The 20679-nt window shown below is 40.0% G+C and overlaps 1 protein-coding gene across 2 annotated transcripts in view; it reads left to right on the top strand.

Moving 5' to 3' along the window:
* Positions 1-20679, top strand: part of LOC116506726 (guanine nucleotide-binding protein subunit alpha-14-like) — a 47347-nt gene that overhangs the window by 10538 nt on the left and 16130 nt on the right. The window contains exon 2 of one of the 2 annotated variants that reach the window (XM_032214612.1): positions 8665-8798. In XM_032214612.1, the coding sequence (XP_032070503.1) occupies positions 8665-8798 (134 nt within the window). Of the gene's footprint in view, positions 1-8664; positions 8850-20679 lie in introns of both variants that reach the window. The other variant, XM_032214611.1, reaches the window with a different exon arrangement.

Raw genomic sequence — 20679 nt, 5'->3', positions numbered from 1 at the left:
GATATTCTGGCCCTCTATTTTGGTTTAGTTCACTGCTGCATTCCAGTAGAAAATTTGCATACAGAATAGAACTTATTATGATCAATTAAGTTTGCTGCACCTACTATGACAAAGGGAAAAATGTAACATCAACTACTTCTAAGGTCTTCTGGTAGATCTCTCTGGAGTAGGGTAAAAAATTGCATTCAATTATTCAATGTAACAGTAGCAAATTATTTTCTCCCTTGCCTGCCTGCACTATAAATTATATTGCTGAAAAGACCAATGTGGGAAGTATGTGGATCATTTATCTCGTTCAAGCACAAAAGCAAATTCCTGGGTCTAAGCTTATTTAGCTTCTGGTTTTATCCCCCCACTCCCACACCATTAGGTTCCATTTGGTGGTTGGACTTCATAGAATAGAATAGAATAGAATAGAATAGAGAATAATAAAAGTTGGAGGTCTTCTAGTCCAAGCCCCTGGCTAGGCAGGAAACCCTACATCACTTCAGACAAATGGTTATCCAACATCATCTTATAAACCTCCAGTGTTGGAGCATTTCTAAGTGACTTGAGTGACATCTGAAATCTCCCCAACATTTTGTAAGGTCCCGCTCTGTTGTTGTTGTTTTTTTAAACTGTTTTATTTCATTTTCATTTTCATTTTATACAATCACTTATATACTGTGCATTAAAAAAAAAAAAATCAATAAATCTTCCACCATGGAAAACCAACATAACACTTCGATCCCCCATACACACTTTCTTCTCCCCCTCCAACTTTCATTTCTCCCCTCCAACATTCCCCTCTTCTACTTCCCTTCCCCCTCAGACATCTTCCCTTCCCTCCATCTCACCCTCCTTACATTCCCCTCTCACTCCCTCTTTACTTCTCCTTCTTCTTTCCCTCTACTCCTCACTTTGGTGTATCTCTACAATTCATTAATCTATTCAGTTTATATTTTGCACTAAAATTAAGGGAAAAAAAAAGAGAAAATAAAAGAGAAAAAGAAAAAAAAGAAAAGAGAGCAACAGTATACAAGTGCATTCTTATTGTTCTGAAAATTGAGACTGTATTTCCACCCTCCCCCCGGTAGACCCCCCTCCCTAACCCCCTTTCGACTTCCCAGGTCCCATACCCGGCATAATTCTTTATCAAGCACAGTCTGGAGTATATTAAAACCAAATAACTTTAAAGTTAAAAGATGAAAGATAAAGGAAAAACAAAAAAAGAGAAATAGTAAAAAAATAAAAAGAAAAACAAGACACACACACAAAAAAGGAAAAACAGGAAAAATCAACAAACTCTCTACATTAACTCAGCTTCCCATCATCTTTAAATCTTAAACAATGTACCTCCTTCCTAATTTCAGTTATTTTATTACTTGCAGGATTTCAAACTATATTGGAACCAAGTAAGTTAATCAAATGGAATTCTCCAACTAAGGGCCTTATCACTTTATCTATATATCCAAACCTTTAATTTATCTCTTTTTTATCCAAATATCCAAACCTTTCTGTAAAGCCATTTAAAGACTCAAGTGCTTCTTTCATTTTTCATTTCCAACACCTCCCATCCTGCCTTTACCCACATCCACATATAAATTTTATACCTTCCATCCTGCCTTTACCCGTGTCCACATATATATTTTATCTTCATCCATTACTCCTCTCATATTTACTCCACCTTCCTGGAGACTCTCCAAATAATCTTTCTTAACCTTATATTCAAATAGCAATTTATACAAAAATCAGCTTACATTCTGACTCAAAGTAATCTAATTGAACTTTCACTACCCTTCCATCTACCCCGCGCCTCCCGACTCCATTCATCCCAAACCACAATTCAAGAAAATCACGATCTCCGCTCTCCTCGCCCCGAAGGATAATTCATGCGCAATTTAAATTAGAGTTCAAACGAGTCTTATATAGGTCCCATACAATATATGTCCAAAATCAGCACCGCTTCTTTCAGTCTCAATATCTCATCATCGATATACAGCTTTGCCATTTTATACCAGACAGGAATTATGAAATTTTATTCAAACTAAAAATTTAAAAAGTATTCTAAAGGCATAGCTGGATCTTTATTCTTTACTCTTCTGCCCTTCCGGAAGAGGAAAGCAACACCCTCCGCCTTGTAGCCACGTGTCCCGCTGCTTGTCTTCTCCTTCTCCTTGTCTTTCTCCAAGTCCGAATGATTCAGGAAGTCCCGCCTTCAGGATCTTGTAATAAAAATCTCGGGCTTCACAAACAGAATTAAGACGATGTTTTTGGTTCTCAAATGTGACTGTAATACCAGATGGCACTTCCCATTTATACTGTATCTGAGAATTTCTGAGTTCTTCAGTTAAGAAAGTGTAGTCTCTCCTTGCTCTTAATATTTGAGATGGTATTTCTTTAAAAACAATCAAGTCCTGTCCATCAATTCTCAGCCTATTATTGTAGAGCTTCTGTATTATCACATTTCTGGATTCCCTTGTGGTAAAATATATAATTATGTCCCTCGGAAGCTGTCGCTGTTTTGCTACACATGAGTTCTGGCGATAAATTTTTTGAATCTGCCAATCAAAGTTAAGTCCCGGACTTCCCACCGAACGACTGAGAGCCTCAAAAAAGGTCTGTTTCAAATTCTCCTGTTCCTTTTCACGCAATCCTCTAACTCTTATTGCAAACGCAGTCTTATTATAGTTTATCATGACAAGTTGTTTTTGAGCATTTTCAATTTCCTGTTGTAACGTTTGAATTTTAGATGTCAAATTAGAGTTAGTTTCTTCCAAAAATTCCAATTTATCCTCCATTCCAGCAATATAGTCTGTCATAACTGTCATAATTCCGATCATATCCTCCTTTGTTTGAGCAATTTTGGCATCAAATTTATCATATAAGTCCGATATAAGTTGATTGATTTCCTGTCTGAAATTTTTAAGCGTTTCAAAAAGAAATTCTTGCGTTAACAAGTCTCCAGTAGAGGGCGTAGGAGGCAAGGGCAGCAACTTTATAGCAATTTCTTGAGATGTGTTGTTAAGGAAGCGCTTGGACTGCTTCGATTTGGGAGCCATTATAAAAAAAAATGAACCAACAAACAAGCCAACAAACAAAGTCTCTGCTCCCCTCAGTTTTAGATGGGATACTATTTGTAAACTTTTAACAGTTAATAAGGAGAAGTCTTCAGGAGAGTAGGGCTGATTGAGTACGTCACATATCAAACGCAGAAGCTATAAAATCGCCATCTTGTAACGCAGCTAGACAAAGAAGCCTTTTACAAAATTGAAGCTGGTATTTTGAATAGTAATAAAAAAGATTTCTCAGGAATGGTCCCCGATCGAATTGATTTTAAATAGCTTAGCTTTGTCCTGAGAGGGGGGCAACCTGCCTAGGGCTGCAAAAAAACAGCTGAGAAGAACTGGCTGGAGTAAAAGCTCAGCTATTGTTGAACCTCTTCTCCGTTCACAGCGGGGGAAAAAAAGCTGTGAATTACAAAGAGATCCTAACGACTGAACTTCTCCCTGCCCCTTTCTGCCAGAAAGGGGAGATATCTATAGATCTTATAAGATATACAAACCAGAACCCTGAGGGGAGCTCCGTTGAGCTCCCGACGGCGACAGATCCTCCCCCGGAAGTCCCGCTCTGTTGTTTTTGTGAAGTAATATTTGCCCCCTTTTTTAGAGGAATAGAACAAGACATTTCTACCAAAGTCCTGTTGATGATGTTACCTAGGCTGGTAGCGAAACATTCGGAAACTAAACGACAAGCTCAGAAAGCAAACCACTGCCAACATCTCAAGCTGTATCAGGTCCACATTAAAATTAATGTTTAAAGATCAAGAAAAAAAGTACAAAAGAAAAAAGAGTTGAGGGAGAAAAATGAAGAGAAGATGGGTTGCAGGAGGTGATAGTGCCCCATTTTTGAATGAAAAATGACATGAGCATGGCACAGAATGGCAGGGTAATGGTGGGTGGTGATTGCAGATGTTCTCTATCTACAGGTAGTCCTTGACTTACGACCATAATCGAACCCAAAATTTCTGTGGCTAAGCAAGACAGTTAAATGAATTTTGCTCCACTTTGCGACCTTTCTTGCCACAGTTGTTAAGTAAATCTCTACAGTTGTTAAGTTAGTAACACGGGGTTGTTAAGTAAATCTGGTTTCCTCATTGACTTTGCTTGTCAAAAGGTCGGCAAAAGGGATCACATGAGCCCAGGACACTGGAACAGTCCTAAATATGAATCATTTGCCAAGCGGCTGGATGTTGTTCATGTGACCACGGGCATGCTGCAATAGTCGTAAGTGGGGGAAATGGCCATAAGTCACTTTCTTCAGTGCCGTTGTAACTTTGAACAGTCACTAAATGAAGTGTCATGTACCAAAAATGTGAATATTCTTGTGAATATTTTTAATTTTCTTGGTAAAATATTAAGAGAGGGAACAAACATCCCATATCAGTAGATATGGTGGCTACTTTGTTGTTTTCTATATGGCAAAACCTAATCCAGTTTTGTCCAGAATGGCTGATTTGATTGTCCTCAGCTGAAGAATTGGGGATGGTCTTTGAAGCCAGCCTGTCCTTTGGCTGCTGTTTTTCTCATCCACAGTGGCATTGTCTTTCGTTTCCATTTACTTTTTACGTTGTTTACCTACCAGTAATCTTAAATAATTACATTGAATTAAACCTTCTTAATTAAATCTTCTTTAATTGTAACTCTCTGCATTCCTTAATATCTGGTGTTACTGCCTTGCTCCATGGAACTTCTGGAAAGCTGCAGGGGCTTTGACAGTCTGCCCTCTGCCCTAGCGTTACAAGTTTAACTGTATGTGCAGGCATTAAATTTCAGTGAGCCAAATAATACTAGAAAATTACAGGTTAAAGGAGGAAGACTGCTGTCAGCATAATCATCTCAGTAACACACACACACCCCAACTGCTGTCGTTAGGATATGAAAAGTAGCTTTTGTGCTTGTAAAGTCTCTGTGGTCTGAAATTGACAGCGTTTTGATAACTATGGGAGTCTGGCTTCTTCACATTTTTATGGGAGTTGGGTCATGTCTAGACCAAACCTTCATAATCTGATATTCCCGCTGCCACTTTCATATGTTTGACTATAAATAAGTCCTGCCGGAGATTGTGATGGGAATTATAATCAGTGCATCTGTAGGATACCAGATTGTGGAAAGTTTATCTTATCTTGACAGTTTATTACAGTACTTATTTGTTAAATGGACTTTTGACTTGAGGTTGAGTGTATCTTCTGGACACCATTCTATAAAAAATCAGCCTTTGATCACAGCTGGACTTAATTTTCCCATAAGTAGATGCTTGCATGCCTTGAGGCTGTGTCCAAAATTTTGCTGCTCATTAGAAAATGCTGTGTGGGGATATGCCATGATAGCTTCGTTATATCATCAGATGATGAATCTATAGGAATTGAGAAACAAAGGGCTTTTATTTTTGCTTGAGGTAATGAATCTTGATTTTAGAAGAATGTGGAATAACTTCAGAGTCTGCATGGATCAGCCACTGGTTACAAAAACACCAGCAGGTTATAAATTATTCTTATTTTTAGTGGAGCAAGTAAAGCCTTTTTGTCAGCTTTTGTGCTTCATTGGAAAATGGGAAAGGAGAACAATTGGGGATAATAATACATTGAGAAGCGGCAGCAAGAACTGATTGCTGTAAATGAATTTCTTTCAGGAAACTCACAACAATCTCTAGATATTGAAATTGTGGGTTTAACTCTTAGACATCTAAAGTAAACTCTGCCTCGTTGAATGATCAATTGTTGCAGATTTGTGCCTGTATTGGGATGGTGGTATATTTAAACACTCGAGATTCGATGGGATTTCAATGTATTTCCTGTTATGACAAATATATTAAAATCAGTTTTATGAAAGACATTTCAGCTGAATTATAAGGCCCAAATGAGAACATAACCACCAGTGAACATGAAATGTGTTTTTGTCTCAGCAAAATGCTAAAATTGCAATTGTATAAGTTTTACTTCAGAATATTGATAAACATTTTTCAATCAGTCAGAATAGAGCTGGAGGGAACCTTGGAGGTCTTCTAGTCCAACCCCCTGCTCAAGAAGGAGTCCCTATGCAAGACGAGGATAACTTACTAAAACAAATCAGAAATCAAAGTTCAATGCATATAAAGAGACTATATAATGCATTAATAGAAATGGATTCGGAAACAGAATTAGTTAAAGACTGTATGATAAAGTGGGCCCAAAATTTTGAAGAACCAATAATGTTGGATTCATGGGAAAAGATCTGGGTAAGAAATGTAAGGTTTACATAAGCCCTAAATTTGAGAGAAAACTTTTATAAGATGTTTTATAGATGGCATTTAGATCCTAAAAAACTGGCCTCTATGTATCTGAATTTACAACCTAAATGCTGGAGATGTGATTGTGCTGATGCTACTTACTTTCATATATGGTGGACTTGTAAAAAGGTTAAAGCATTTTGGATAAAAATATGGTGGATTATGCAAAATGTTCTTAAAAAAGAATAAAGTTTACCCCTCAGTTATTTGTGTTAGGTATAATTACTGATTGTAATCAGATTAACCTGATTTTGCATTTAATAACCGCAGCTAGACTGCTGGTGGCACAATACTGGAAGAAGGAAGACTTGCCTACTATTCAAGAATGAACATTGAAAGTAACAAACCTACCTGAGATGGCTAAAATATCAGCATATCTCAAGGACCATTCAAACGAGAGATATAAACTGGAGTGGAGAAGATGGATTGACTATACTCAAAATAAATATGGGACTAAGAAATTCCAGATAGTTTATGACTGAAGAAACAAGGAATGATATAATCTGTTTAGAGCTAACCTAGCAAGGAGGAGTTAAAGCTCAAATGAAAGATGATATTAACTTTTTTAAAAGTTTATTTTAGAATGCTTTTGTTAAAGATTTATACCCTGTATTGGTTCTGGGAAGTTGGGGGGGGGGGAGGTTGAGGGGGAGGGGGGGAGGGGGGGAGGGAAGTAAATATTTGTAAAGTTTTCTTTCCCCAAAATTCTCAATTAAAAAACAAAGGAGTCCCTATACCAATGTTGGCGAACCTTTTTGGAACCAAGTGCTGAAATGAGAGTGCACGGGAGGGGGGATTTAGTGCCAGAAACCAGAAGGGCAGCTCCCCTTGCGCATGCACATGTCAGGAATCTGAGCTTCTGATTTCCGGTGTGCGCATGTGCGCTGGTCACCTGGTCTTCTGGTTTCAGGTGTGGGTGGGAAAACCAGCTGGCTGGCACACATGTGTGTGCCAAAACCCAGAAGAACAACGGGCGATGGCTGGCGTGCCCAGAGAGTTGGCTCTGCGTGCCACTTCTGGTACGTGTGCCATAGGTTTGCCATCACAGCCCTATACCATTTCCAGCTAGTGGCTGTCCAGGCTTTTCTTTAAAATCTCCAGTGATGAAGAACCTACAACCTCTGAAGACAAGCTTCAGAAGTGATGACCTTTGGGGGAAAAACAGTCCTTGTGTCTAGTTGTTCTGGTGTGCAGTGCCCTATAGCATCTTTTTGAGGGTAGAAGTTGAAACAATTTATATCCAGAATGTGAGGGGTCTGTAGATATTTTCACAGCCCTCTTTTTGACTCGTGCAGTATACAGGTTCTCAATGGAAGTTATAGACATTGTTTTTTGTGCAGTTCGAATTATCTATTGAAGTCTGTATCTGTCTAGTTATAGAGGTACAGATGACAGACTCAATAATTCCTCTGTAGAACAGAATCAGCAGCCCAACCAGTGCATTCTACCAGTGAAACATATTGTTTAGTGAATTCAAAGACAGAAGCTGTCTGCAGGCCAAATTACTTTGGTTTTTTTTAAAAAACCTTTGAGAGGCTATTAAGGAGAGGTTAAAAAAGAGAAAATGAAGAGAAGCCATAGTGTTGTATTGGTGAAGTGAAAGAGGAGAAGCAAAAGATAAATAATAATCTAAACTTTTAAAACATATACAGTATACCTAAAAATAACCAGTGCATGCAGAAAGAACTTGCTAGAAATAATTAGCTTCATTACTCAATTTGAAAATCTCCTCAGTAATTTGCAAACCGTACTGGAGACACAGGGATTTTCAGATCATTCTGAAGCATTTGAATTTTTCAAGCCCTCAATATTTTCATTTGTGGTATTGAGAGACCTCTAGTGGTGGCATGGGGAAAATATTTGGGTTTTTAAAAAAAAAACAAAAATGTAGTGTGCTCCTTTTAAAGTTATAAAGTACAATATCTAAGTAGATTATTTAGTAACACTTTAAGAGAATATTATTATGCTACATATGTCAATTGCAAATTTACCTGAAGAGGGGATTTTCTGTTGTGACTTTTTGAAGAATTTTCTTTCCAAAGTATAGGTATATAGGTGTATTAGAAAGATTTTCAATAACAGGCATTCTTTCAGATTCCTGTGGGTTCAATCCCTGCCTCTGACTTCCTTTATGACTTAAAAGCATTTAATCATATGTATGTTATTGTTTATATAAAAACTGAAATTTTGTGACTGTGCTTCAGGCCGTCTCATTACTTACACGTGCTATATTTGTTGTTTTTTGGGTAGGCCTATACAGTATGTGCGTCAGTTGATATTAGCATGAAGAAATAAAATCTCCCCTCCCTTTAAAAATTTTCCACCATGTTGCTTAATTATCCCTTTCCTTTCTTGCAGGTACAGGAGAAAGTGGGAAAAGTACATTTATCAAGCAGATGAAGATAATTCATGGATCAGGCTTTTCAGAAGAAGAGAGGAAAAGCTACACAAAACTGGTTTATCATAACATATATTCTGCTATCCAAGCTATGGTGAGCGCTATGGATGCTTTACAAATACCATACTCATCTGAACAAAGCAAGGTATATTATTGTCCATAAAATGAAATCACTTCTGCTGTTTATTATATAAATCAGATTAAGTAAAAATGTTCTGGTATAAATCCATTCAGTCATTCTGGGTAAGAAATGATTATTTCATGTGCAGGTATGGAGTAGCTGGAAATATGTAGTGATTCTATGGATTCTAACCAAAAATTTCAACCTTATGCTAAAACATGCATTATTTCACAGTGTGATGGGTTTATGTGCATATGCAAAGGAGGCTCCATTAAGGTCACCAGATCTGGATTGCAAAAATCTGGACCATCATTTGAAGATAGCAGCTTATTGCTGTAGGTGACACAGTCAGCCAGATTCTTAGACTAGATTGCTAAGCATGTTATCCCCTTATTGAGTCCTTCCGAGGTGGCGCAGTGGTTAAATGCAGCACTGCAGGCTACTGCTAGATCAGCAGTTCAGCGGTTCAAATCTCACCGGCTCAGGGTTGACTCAGCCTTCCATCCTTCCGAGGTGGGTAAAATGAGGACCCGGATTGTTGGGGGCAATATGCTGACTCTCTGTAAACCGCTTAGAGAGGGCTGAAAGCCCTATGAAGCGGTATATAAGTCTACTGCTATTGCTATTGCTATTGCTTCCCAAGGATGTGGAGTAGGCAGCTGTTTTGATGGTGTCCTCACAGGGTGTAAGCTGTTCCAAGCAAATATATATTTTATATTCATTGCACACAAGAATTTATTTTGCCACAGTGGTTCTATTTCTAGCTACAGGTCTGTGTATATTGTGATTTTCTCCCATTTCTTTTCTCTTCTAATCTGTTGTTTTTGGGTATTGCAGTTTCTACTCTCCAGACCTTTGTCTTTCTTATCAACAGTGGTTAAGTCTGGGGTGTTATGTGGCAGGTGCTTGTCTGTTTTAATTCTAAAGTCCCAGAGCACTTTAGCATCTTCATTTTCTATTACATTGTCTATTTTGTGGTCCCACTAGTTCTGGCTTGCAAGCACATATCTTGCAGATATTCCAATGCATCATTCTTTGCCATGCTGTTGTTTATAGTCAGTCTGTGCAAACTTCTTGCAACAGCTAGCTAAGTGGTCCGTCGTTTCTTCAGCTTTTTTGCAGAGGCGGCATTTGCTGTCTGTTACTGCCTTCTCAATTTTGATGTTGTCTGTAATTGTTATTAAGGTTTGGTCTTGCGCAGGCAGAATTAGTCTCTTTGTCTCTTTCTTCCAGTTTCCTGCTTTTAGCTATTGCCAGGTTTTATTATTATCTGTTTTGCCTGGTAGTTTTGTATATACTAGCCATGTAAGGCTTTTGATCTCTCCAATACTGAGTAAGCATTCATGATGTAGTCGCTTAATTCCATCTTCGTCCCTGTACTTCAGATATTCTTCCAATGTCCTTGTTTATTCTTCAATTCTCTAGTGTGCATAAAACAGTCCATGCCCACTCATTTTCCTTGGTAAGTAGAGTCTATCATTGTATGGATAAAGGGTATGATTTATACTACTCATGTTTCTAGCTCTTTCTAGCCAGACTGTTTTAATTTTGCTTGAGCTTAATCCACTATTCCACCTGTATACCTAATGACTGGAATTGCCAGGGTTTTAATTGCCATATTATTTCTGCCACTGTGTTTGGACTTTAAGATCTTCTTCATTCCGATGGTTCATTTTAGACTTCTTCTTGACTTCAGTGTGCTTCTTGTTGTCAACCTAAAGGATATCCAAGTATGTGTAACCATTGTCTTCATCCAGACACTTGATATTATTTCCATAAGGTATCTTGATTCCTTCAGTTTTACTCTATTGATCTTTTGTCCCTCTGCTGTTTGACTAGTTTCCTTTGTGCCCAAGTGGAGCACAAAGCTTCTTTCCAAGTAGATGTTGTAGGGCTGCATCAGCTGTCACACCAGTTAGCAATTTGAAAGTTGTTAGTAAGCAGGTAATTGCAGTGGTGAAATACAATTTTTTTTCTACTGGTTCTGTGGGCGTGGCTTGATGGACGTGACAGGGAAAGGATACTGCAAAATCCCGATTCCCACCCCATTCCTGGGGGAAGAATATTGCAAAATCTCCATTCCCACCCCACTCTGGGGCCAGCCAGAGGTGGTATTTGCCGGTTCTCTGAACAACTCAAAATTACTGCTACCGGTTCTCCAGAACCTGCTGAATTTCACCCCTGCATAATTGGTCTGTAGTTAGCTGGTGCCGTCCTTTTGTTGGATCTTTCATTATCAGGTAGGTTTTGCCAGATGTTGACCAGTCTTTAATTCCACTTCCTTGGACTATGTTGTTAAACTGCTTGGGAACCACTTGGTCGGGTAGCAATGGGAAAATTTCTTGGAAAAGAAATTCAGATACCTTGACAATAGCAAGGTGAATTGATTTGATTACAGGAGCAATGGATGCACCACTGGGAGACTTGAAGTGCCAGCCTGGGGACAGATGGTTCTGAAGAATTTCTATGTGGCCATTAACACTTGTCACCAATTTGATAGTCAATCAGTTGGATATCATTTCAACAGGATTATCTCTCAATAATTTCTTCTTAAAGTATTCAAAGCTCATGTTTGTTTTATAGTGATAGTATCCAGTCATACAGTCTTCTGCTGTTTTTTTTTTACCACTTTGATTTTGCATCAAACGGGTTCCTCCAATGATTTTTGTCTTCTCATTATGTGTCCCAAATATTTAAGCTTCAAATGCATCATTAGCATTTCCACTGAACTGTCTTGTTTGATTCAATGTTTGTCTTTCTCTCTGTCCACATCCAAGGCACTTTCCACATTTTTTCCCCACAATTCAAAGGCATTTGTTTTTATTTCCTCAACTTTTCTGATGGTCCAGCTTTCACAACTATCTGTTATAACCAGGAAAGCCATAGTCATGGCACTATACATCTTTGCTTTAGGTGTGATGGCAATATTTTGTCTAGGCCCATCACAGAAGACAGTTACAGCTTTTGCGTTTTCACAATTTGTACACCTCAAATTTGTCTCTTCTGCATTGATTTTGGGAAGGAAAATTAAGCAAAGAATTGCATGCTATCCACCTGCTGCTTCCAACATGAAAGATGAAATTTCAGCAGGAGGCAAAAAACCAAAGCCAAACTGCAGATGGTCCTTGCTTAATGGTGGTAATTGGGACCAGAATTTTTGTTGCTAAGTGATGCATTCATCAAGCATGATGCCACATGACTGCAGTGCTTAGCAACAGCATTCCCAGCAGTTGCCATTGCCATTGGTAAGCAAGGATGGCAGGTTAAGCAAGGGTCACATGTCACTACAACTTTCTACTTCCTGCTGGCTTCAAACAAGCAAAGTCAATGGGGAATCCAGCAGGAAGTGGCAAGTCCTGATCACAAGAAGTCTTAGGTTTAGTGGCTTGCAAACAGGCCAGTGGGCAGGTGAATGCTGTGGAGTTTATGTGGGCATAGGCCATGGGTGCTGCCGTGTGGCATGAGTGCAGACAGGCAGCCGTGCTATGGCATGTTGCAAATGAACCTAGATGTATGAGTATTTGCACACTACAACCTGGCTCTCCTCAAGAGATAAAACAACAACAACAACTGACTGGAGTGACTTGCTACTTCTGGCCAGCTTCCCCACTGACTTTGCTTATGGGAAGTTGGCAGGGAAGATCACAAATGACAATCATGTGATTGCAAGGGTGCGGCAAGAGCCACAGTTTGAAGGACTGGTTGTCAGTCTCCTTCATTTGAAGAGTTGCTGAACTAGTGGCTGTAACCCAAGGGCTACCTGTATGGTATACAGCTAGTCCTCCACTTATGATCACAATTGAATCCAGAATTAATGTTACCAAGTGAGAAATATGTTAAGTGAGTTTTGTCCCATTTTATGACTTTTCCTGCCACCTTGGTTAAGTGAATCACTGCAGTTGTTAAATTAGTATCACGGTTGTTAAATGAATGTGGTTTCCCCACTGACTTTGCTTGTCAAAAGGTTACAAAAGGGGATCAGATGACCCCTGGACACTGGAAATCATGTGACCATGGGGATGCTACCACAGTCATAAGTGTGAAAAATGTCACTTTTTTCAGTGCCATTGTAACTTTGAACAGTCACTAAATGAACTGTTGTAAGTCGAGGACTACCTATATATGAATCTCTACAGAATCTAGCTAGAGCATCTAGCCTATTTGATCAACGTTTCCCATCCTTTTATGGCTCACTCTGCAAGATAGTGTAATGTAAATATATACCTGACTAAAACAAAGAGACCTATGACTTGGTAATGTAAAGTGCTGTTAGGCAAAATTAATTAGGCATAGATTGCTGTCGAGAAAGTTAAATTGATTCATTTTATTTATTTATTTATGTCCTTTATAAATAAAGGATATAAACAAATATTTCTTTTAATTTTTTAAAATTTTTAATTCTTCCAGCTCTTACCTGTCTATTCATACAGATAGTTAGTGTAGTCATGTGTAATAATACAGTTGGAGGGAAACTGTTTTTCACAAGCTGTCAAAAAGGCAAATTTCATGCTTGGGGTAATTAGAAAAGAGATTGGAAATAAAATGCCAACAGGATAATGCCCTGTGTTATGTCATCTGGAATACCTTGTACAATACTGGCTATTGCATTTGAAATAGAGCTGGAAAGGAGCAAAAGAGACCAATCAAATATTTACCTTACGAGAAAGAATATCTGGTACATCTCAGACTAGAAAAAGACAACTGAGAGAGAATATTATCAAAGTGTGTACAATCATGGATAGATATAGGGGAAGGGTGAGAGAACCTGGGGGTGGAGTTAAAAGAGGTATCAACCTAGAATCTCTGTGTAGCTATAAGTAAGCTAAGTCCAATTCCCCCCCCCCTTCGAATTCCATTGACCCTTATCTAACTCCTACCAGATGCTGATCTTAATTGAGAAGATTTCTGTACATAGGAACGAGTAGCAATAAATCAGTTTAACTTGACATTCACATGTGGACATGAACTTTCATACCTGACAATGGCTTGGAAAAAGAAAAGGAGAAGTTCTTTTCTGTCTGTCTCTTTTGAAACACTAGAGTCAAGAATCACATAGAAGGAGATTTGGATGAGACAGAATAAAGCACTTTTTTATGCATAATCAACCATGGAATTTGTAGCCGTAAGACACTTTTGCATGGCTTTACAGAGAATTGATTAGTCATGAAGTTTCATCGTTATCTCTGAGTTGGATGCAATACGCCTCCAAATATACCCATTGAAGATGAATAATCACGGGAGTCCATCATTTCTCACTTGTTGCACTTCGGAAGTGTCTGATTGGTCATTGTGTAAAGCAGTGTTCTTTACATCACCTGACAGCATTCCAGGGCATGGAGAATACAAGTCTCATATGAGACTCAGGTTGGCTGAATGGCTAAGGTATTAGGTTAGAAGCTGGGAGAGCCTAATTCAAGTCATCACTTAAACATGGAAGCAGTGGTGAAATTCAATTTCTTTTACTACCAGTCCTGTGGGCATGGCTTGGTGAGCGTGGCAGGGGAAGGATACTGCAAAACCTCCATTCCCATCCCACTCTGGGACCAGCCAGAGGTGGCATTTGCCAGTTCTCTGAACTATTGAAAATTTCCGCTACCGGTTCTCCGAACTACTCAAAATTTTTGCTAGCGGTTCTCTAGAACCTGTCAAAACCTGCTGGATTTCACCCCTGCATGGAAGTCAGTTTGGTGACCTTGGATCAGTCCCAAGTTGGGTCACCACAACTCAGCATCAGTCATCTGCAACACACTGGCTGAAAAACAAAATATGTTGTCACAACAAGTGTTGAGGCGCTTCTCTGTAAAACTAGGTGGGTACAGTGAAAAGAAAGCAGCCCGGGCAAATGAGTGAGACAAACAATAAAACAACAGTTATGGATTCATTATTTGGCTTTTCAAGAAATCTAGAACCTGGTTTGGAGGGATGATAGCTTTTGTTCATTCTTTTTACTACGTTTGGATTTTTAATTGGGTTTTAATTGCATTGCTTTTGTTTTATATTAGTTTCCTGTAGATTGCATCCTGACAGAAAAGTGAATTGTTGTTCTCATATTTTTATTTTAGATATTTCTTATATTTAGATATTCTCTAATATTTATTTCTAAGTTATCTCTGAAACAAAAAAAGAATCCTTTTCACCCGCCTCTCACCTTAAATAACCTATCAGAATATTTTTCCTTCAAAGTTCTCTGTTATTTGTTTGAATTCACTACTCTTTTTGTGCTGCAGGGATGGAGAATTTGTAGCCCACATGTTGATATCAAATAAAAAATAAATTAACAATGGGTCGTGGCTTTAAAAAGAGCAAATACTTCCACACCAGTAGAAATATAGTTTCCACTATAGTATGCATTGTAAATACATTAAGAAGAAGAATTTTTGACAATGTATAAAAGAAGGAGTGTCAAACTTGATTTCATTGAGGGCCACATCAGGGTTGTGTTTGATCTCAGGGGGCTGAGTGGGCATGGCCACATCCACCCACTCGGAGGACCGAGTAGGTGGGTGTGGCCAGAGTGGGCATGGCTAGCTCAATGTCCAGCAGCCCTCTGCCAGCAAAAATGGGCTCCATTTTTGCTGGCAGAGGGCTGCAGGAGGCCATTACAACCAGAAACGGAGCCCGGGAGGGCCGCATACGGCCCTCGCAAGCTCTGTTTTCACTGGCAGAGGCACTGCAGGCCAGTCCTTCACTGATAAATCCTAGAAACAATTACTGAGGAAACTGAATTTATTTAGTTTTGGAAAAAAGAGATCCAAGATATCATCTTTCACGTACAGTACTTGGTAATGATAATGGTAAGAGTGAATGCACAGTAGAAATAATTTTCTGTGGAGATTTTGGGCTTTAAGGAGAAGCAGAACAGCTATTTAATTTCTATTCCTGAACTGCAGAGGGAATCGGCTTGCTCGGTTATCTATAGTATGCCTTCCAGTTCTGCAACCCTGGCATGATCGAATCCCTGCCTGTGGCCAAATCCTCCAGTGATTCTCATAACTTTGTTTTCTAGGCTGCTATCATTGCATTTAAGGAAGAGTCTAGAATAGTCCAGTCTAGAGAGGAAAATGTGGTAAGAAATGGCATTGAAGGAGATCTTTAATTTCCTTGCTGTTTTTAGTTTGCTTTCCAAAAATACCTTATCTATACAGGTATTGTTTGATTTATGATCAATCACTTAGCAACCAAGATTATGATAGACCCCCTCCTCCCAAAAGCAACTGACAACCCAGTTTTGAAGTTATGGCCACTACAATACCCCATGGTCATTCGCCATTACGACCCACCCCCTCTCTGTCATCAATTGCACACATAAACTGCAGGCACATCCACCTATTCCTCCTATTTCCTCCCATCCTGCCCTGCCAGGTCCCTTCAGGTCTTAGATATTTGTTTCCGTCCCCCCCCCCCGGGTCCCTGCGGGCCTTGGACTGATTTTCCATCCCACCAGGGCCCAGACCCTCCTCCCAGGGGTGGGTTGCTGCTGGCATTACTGCTGGTTCGGCGTCTGCGCATTTATGCTTTTGAATGAAAATAAGAATGAAATCAATATTTACATTTGTTTGGCATTTCAAGACCTTGTTTGTAAACTTCTACTTTGGACTGAGTGTCTGCATAGTAGTCTCAGAGTCTTGATGCTCTCAAACATAATGAAAGCTAATATTAAAAAGCATTTACACCAGGTGTTAGATCAGGTGAACGGATGGGACAGACTCAGGCTTCAGTGACAAACAACAGCTCTTTATGAGATAACTATTTACAAATCCAGCACCGGCCCGTTTGACAGCTAGCCCTTTTATAGGGAGCTGTCAAATGGCTCGTCCAATCAGCTTTCAGTATTTTCCCGCTGGATCGGAGGACCTTGGTGGAACCTACCATTTGACTGTCAGTATGTAACACCAGGCATTGTTGGGCTACTATATTCCTAGCAATAATTTCTAATCCACTTCGAAGAAGTCTCTTAAGCAGAAACTCCTTTTATGTAACCTTGGTCAAGCTCAACCTAGAAATTTGATCACCCAACAATTATTCTGAACCGAGTTGCAGTTTAATTCCAATTGCCCAGTTTTTGTAGGGTAGTAAAAACTCTTAATCCAAGAGGCATGGCTCCCTACAATTTGCCCTCTGGCCTATTCCAACGATTGTTGGGTTTTTCCAGATCCCACTGTACTGCCCTTCCTTCAGCACCATTATGGGATAGATACATGAGTTTCCTCCGGGCTCATTGCTTGTGCTCTTGTGTTGATCAATAACACACACCTTTATATTGCAGGAGTTATAGAACATTGCACCAAAGTCTTATTTCTCCCCAAATAGCAACAATCCCAGGCATTCAGACAGTTTCTATGTCTATTTTCTAGTTGCTGGTAAATGTTTATTTATACAATGTTGTTGTAAAGTTTTGTTATTTAGCATCCAAGGTTTCACAGTAGGATTTAAGATGGATTATTGTCTATGCTATTTCTGCTTATCTATTTTGGCTTTCTTTTTCTTTCCGTTTCTGTTTCATTTGCTGGCCAAAAGCAGTTATAAATCACATTGAAATTGACTTGCCTGTGTGTTTGCAGTTTGAGTCCCTCAAGAAAGAGATGTCCATCTGAAGAAAGTAGCTAATGTGTACAAAGAAAAGGAAGGAAGATCGATTCAATTAAGACCTGAACTTATATAAACTCTTGGAAAGTATTGATTTACACATAAATTAGATATGGAATTTTCTCTCCGTTAAAGCCTATCTTCTTTGTTGTGAAATATAAATTGATACTATTGTCCTCAAATATTATAGATGCCAGGTTGAGGTATAGAAGTTTTAATAATATAAATTCATGGCGGGTTTTTTTTTAGTTCCTATTATTTACTTACATTCAGGTACTTGGACATCCTCCTGATATATTAGACCAGTATTATTAATCCCATATTTAGGAGTTGTGGTGTGAAATTAATTAAAATAATAGAAACCACTACAGTACTTCACCATCTTCTCCACATCACCCAAATAAAATTAGAATTATAAGCATTTTTAAGGGATTCCCTGAGATTGTTTTTTAAAGCTAAAAGAAAAGAATGTCCCAATTTTAAACCATCACTCTAGAGAAGAAAGGAATGTTCATTTCTTCATACACCACTTTTTGTCATTTGAATTTCTCCCCAAGAACAGCTATTTCATTTGCTCTGCCGTTAACATAATTCTATACTGCATTATTTCTTCTGGCCTTGGTTAAAACCACGGTGGCATGTTAGATTAAGCAGGTGATCTTGATTATGTGATTTAGGATTAAATATTCAACTGGAAATTAATGTAAATCCCTTTGTTAATTAAGTAAGGGAAATATGCTAAATTCTGAGATGACTGGCAGCTGGTTGTGTAAACATCTGCAAAAATCAATGAATGGCCATCACAGAATTTGTGCTATGTAAGTCAGTTAATGATGCCTTATAAATTGTGATTCTAAATGAAGCACAGGAGTGTGTCACAGAATTTTAGTATATTTAATCTTTAAAATCCTAATAAAATGTACGGGGCATGGGTTCCAGAATGAGACACGCTATCTAAGCATTATGGTGGGTAGGTAAATTGGTCTCTTCTGCTAAACAAAATCATTAAGACTTTACAGTAATACGCAATAGATTTTTTTAAAAAAATCTTAACTTAAGTTTTATGTACAGTCTTGTGATCATCCAAATTAGCTAGAAAGGGTTTCATTTCCTGATTTGTTACAGCTACTGAATATTTTTCCCCTGAGAGGACATGAATTGGTTTCATAAATCTGGATGATGCGGTAGGATCAAAGATGAAAGATTGTTATCTATTCAAGGTGAAAGATACAACTCTGGACATGTTCCATTCTTATTTTATCTATGTATTATCATGTCCTATCTCCTACTGGAACAACTAATAAATTATAATCTGTTATAACTGCTGATAAGTAGCGGAGCAAGGAGGAAGTGATGGAGAAAGAAGAGGAGATGAGGATTCAGTGAGAAAAGGAATCACAAGTATGCCAGGGATGGGTTCCAGCAGAGATTACTGCTGGTTCACTCAGGGATGCACTGTGCACGCATGCGCAGTACAACTAAAATTGTTCTGTGCATGCTCAGAAGCAAAAAACAAGATGGCAGCCACCAGGAGAACTAGTTTCGGGGGGTGGCAGTCCTGGGTCGCTGCCAGTTCCAGTGGTAGGAACCCACCACTGAAGTCTGCCCACTGTTGGGTGACCAACACTATATTATTTTACAATTCATTCAGTTTTCCTGAATTTATTTTTGGTGTTTTGTACAGGAGTTCAAAATGGCATGCATTCCATTTCATCCTCCACTTTTCCCCTACATCAAAAACCCTGTGATGTATTTCCATGCAGGATGTAGAGAATTTGGCAGTCATTATAGCCTAGTGTAGTGATGGCGAACCTATGACACGCGTGTCAGTGCTGACACGCGTAGCCATTTCGGGTGACACGCACATGCTCCCCAAACTTGTTTCAGCGGCAGCTCTCAGCCTGGGCGGCAGCGTCACGCAGGCTGTGGAAGGAGGAGGAGGAGGAGGAGGAGGAGGGAACCAACCAAAGAGAGGCTTTTACCGGGTCTGCGCCCCACAGCCAGGATCGTCCTTGCGCCTCAAGCCGCGTTTCTTCCTGCAAAGCCCTTCGGGCATCCCGAGAGTTCCGCTTGATGCCAGAAGGGCTTTGCAGGAAGAAACGCGGCTTGAGGCGCCAGGACGGTCCTGGCTGTGGGGCGCAGACTCGGTAAAAGCTCTCTTTGGTTCCCTCCTCCTCCCCCTCCTTCCACAGCCTGCGTGACGCTGCCGCCCAGGCTGAGAGCTGCCGCTGCCGCTGCCGCACAACTGAGGGAGGGAGAGGGAAAGCAGAGGTAGCCTCAAATTCCACCGTTGGGACAGGGGAAAGGGCTTGTCCCTCAAGAGTGGGGGGGATAGAGGTGGGAAAAAGGGGCCCGGCCTGTCCCCAGCGCCCCCCACAGACGGATTACGGATCGAACGCTTCTCTCTCTGCAGCCTTTTTCTGCAAGTCCCAGCTACTCAGCGGGGCGTCATCATTTCCGGGGGGTTGCAGTTTTCCAGCTCAGATATCAGGATCCGCCGGGATTAAGTGGGAGAAAACGCCGCTGGCCGAGCGGAACAAACACATCCAAAGGTTGATCTTATTTTACGAAAACACAACTTCCAAAAGTCGATCGTGGCCTCCATCAAGAAGCTCTTCCCCCACCCCCCACCCATTCTGGGGTCTTAGTGTCCCTCGGCTAAGATCCATCCCGGAAAGCAGAACGGGGGCAGCCCTCCTGTAATTCTGGCTGGGTTAAAGAGCAGGGATGGAGGAGCCATATCACACCTTCATTCAAAGGGTGGGGAGGGGGAGGCCTGATAAAGTCCCTCCCTTGGGGTGTCTGAAGTCCCAGCTGAAGCAGCCGAAGGAAAAAGGATAAGCATCCGTCGCTGCCCAATGGCGCTTGGGGTAACCCCGCTGGGCAGAGCCAGTCGAGGCTCATCCTGCAAATGAGGGTTTCCTTTGGGGAGGGCCAGGTGGTTTCAAGCACCCCAAACAGCCAATCTCTCTCTCTCCGTCCCCCTTCCTTTGCTCCTGGGGCTGCAGAACTTTCCATGGGCTCAACAGTAATTGAGTAAAATTCTAAGCCACTGCAGTAGCTGCTTTTTGGTTTTATTTTTTTTAATATTTATCAGTCTCTCTTTTAGTTGAAGAGTTGAAGTCCACAATGCTTAAAGCTGTCAGGTTTGAAGACCCCTGGGGTTTTTTTCCTAAAGGGTTAGGGGTGCAAGGGTCTTGTAACTTGACAGCTTTAAGACTTGCACGCTTCAATGCCAGAGTTTCTGAGCCAACATTTTGGTTGCTAA

Source organism: Thamnophis elegans, chromosome 3 (assembly GCF_009769535.1).
Source record: "Thamnophis elegans isolate rThaEle1 chromosome 3, rThaEle1.pri, whole genome shotgun sequence".
NCBI lineage: Eukaryota > Metazoa > Chordata > Lepidosauria > Squamata > Colubridae > Thamnophis > Thamnophis elegans.
Note: the sequence above shows the minus strand (reverse complement) of the source record. Positions and strands in the feature narration are given on the sequence as shown.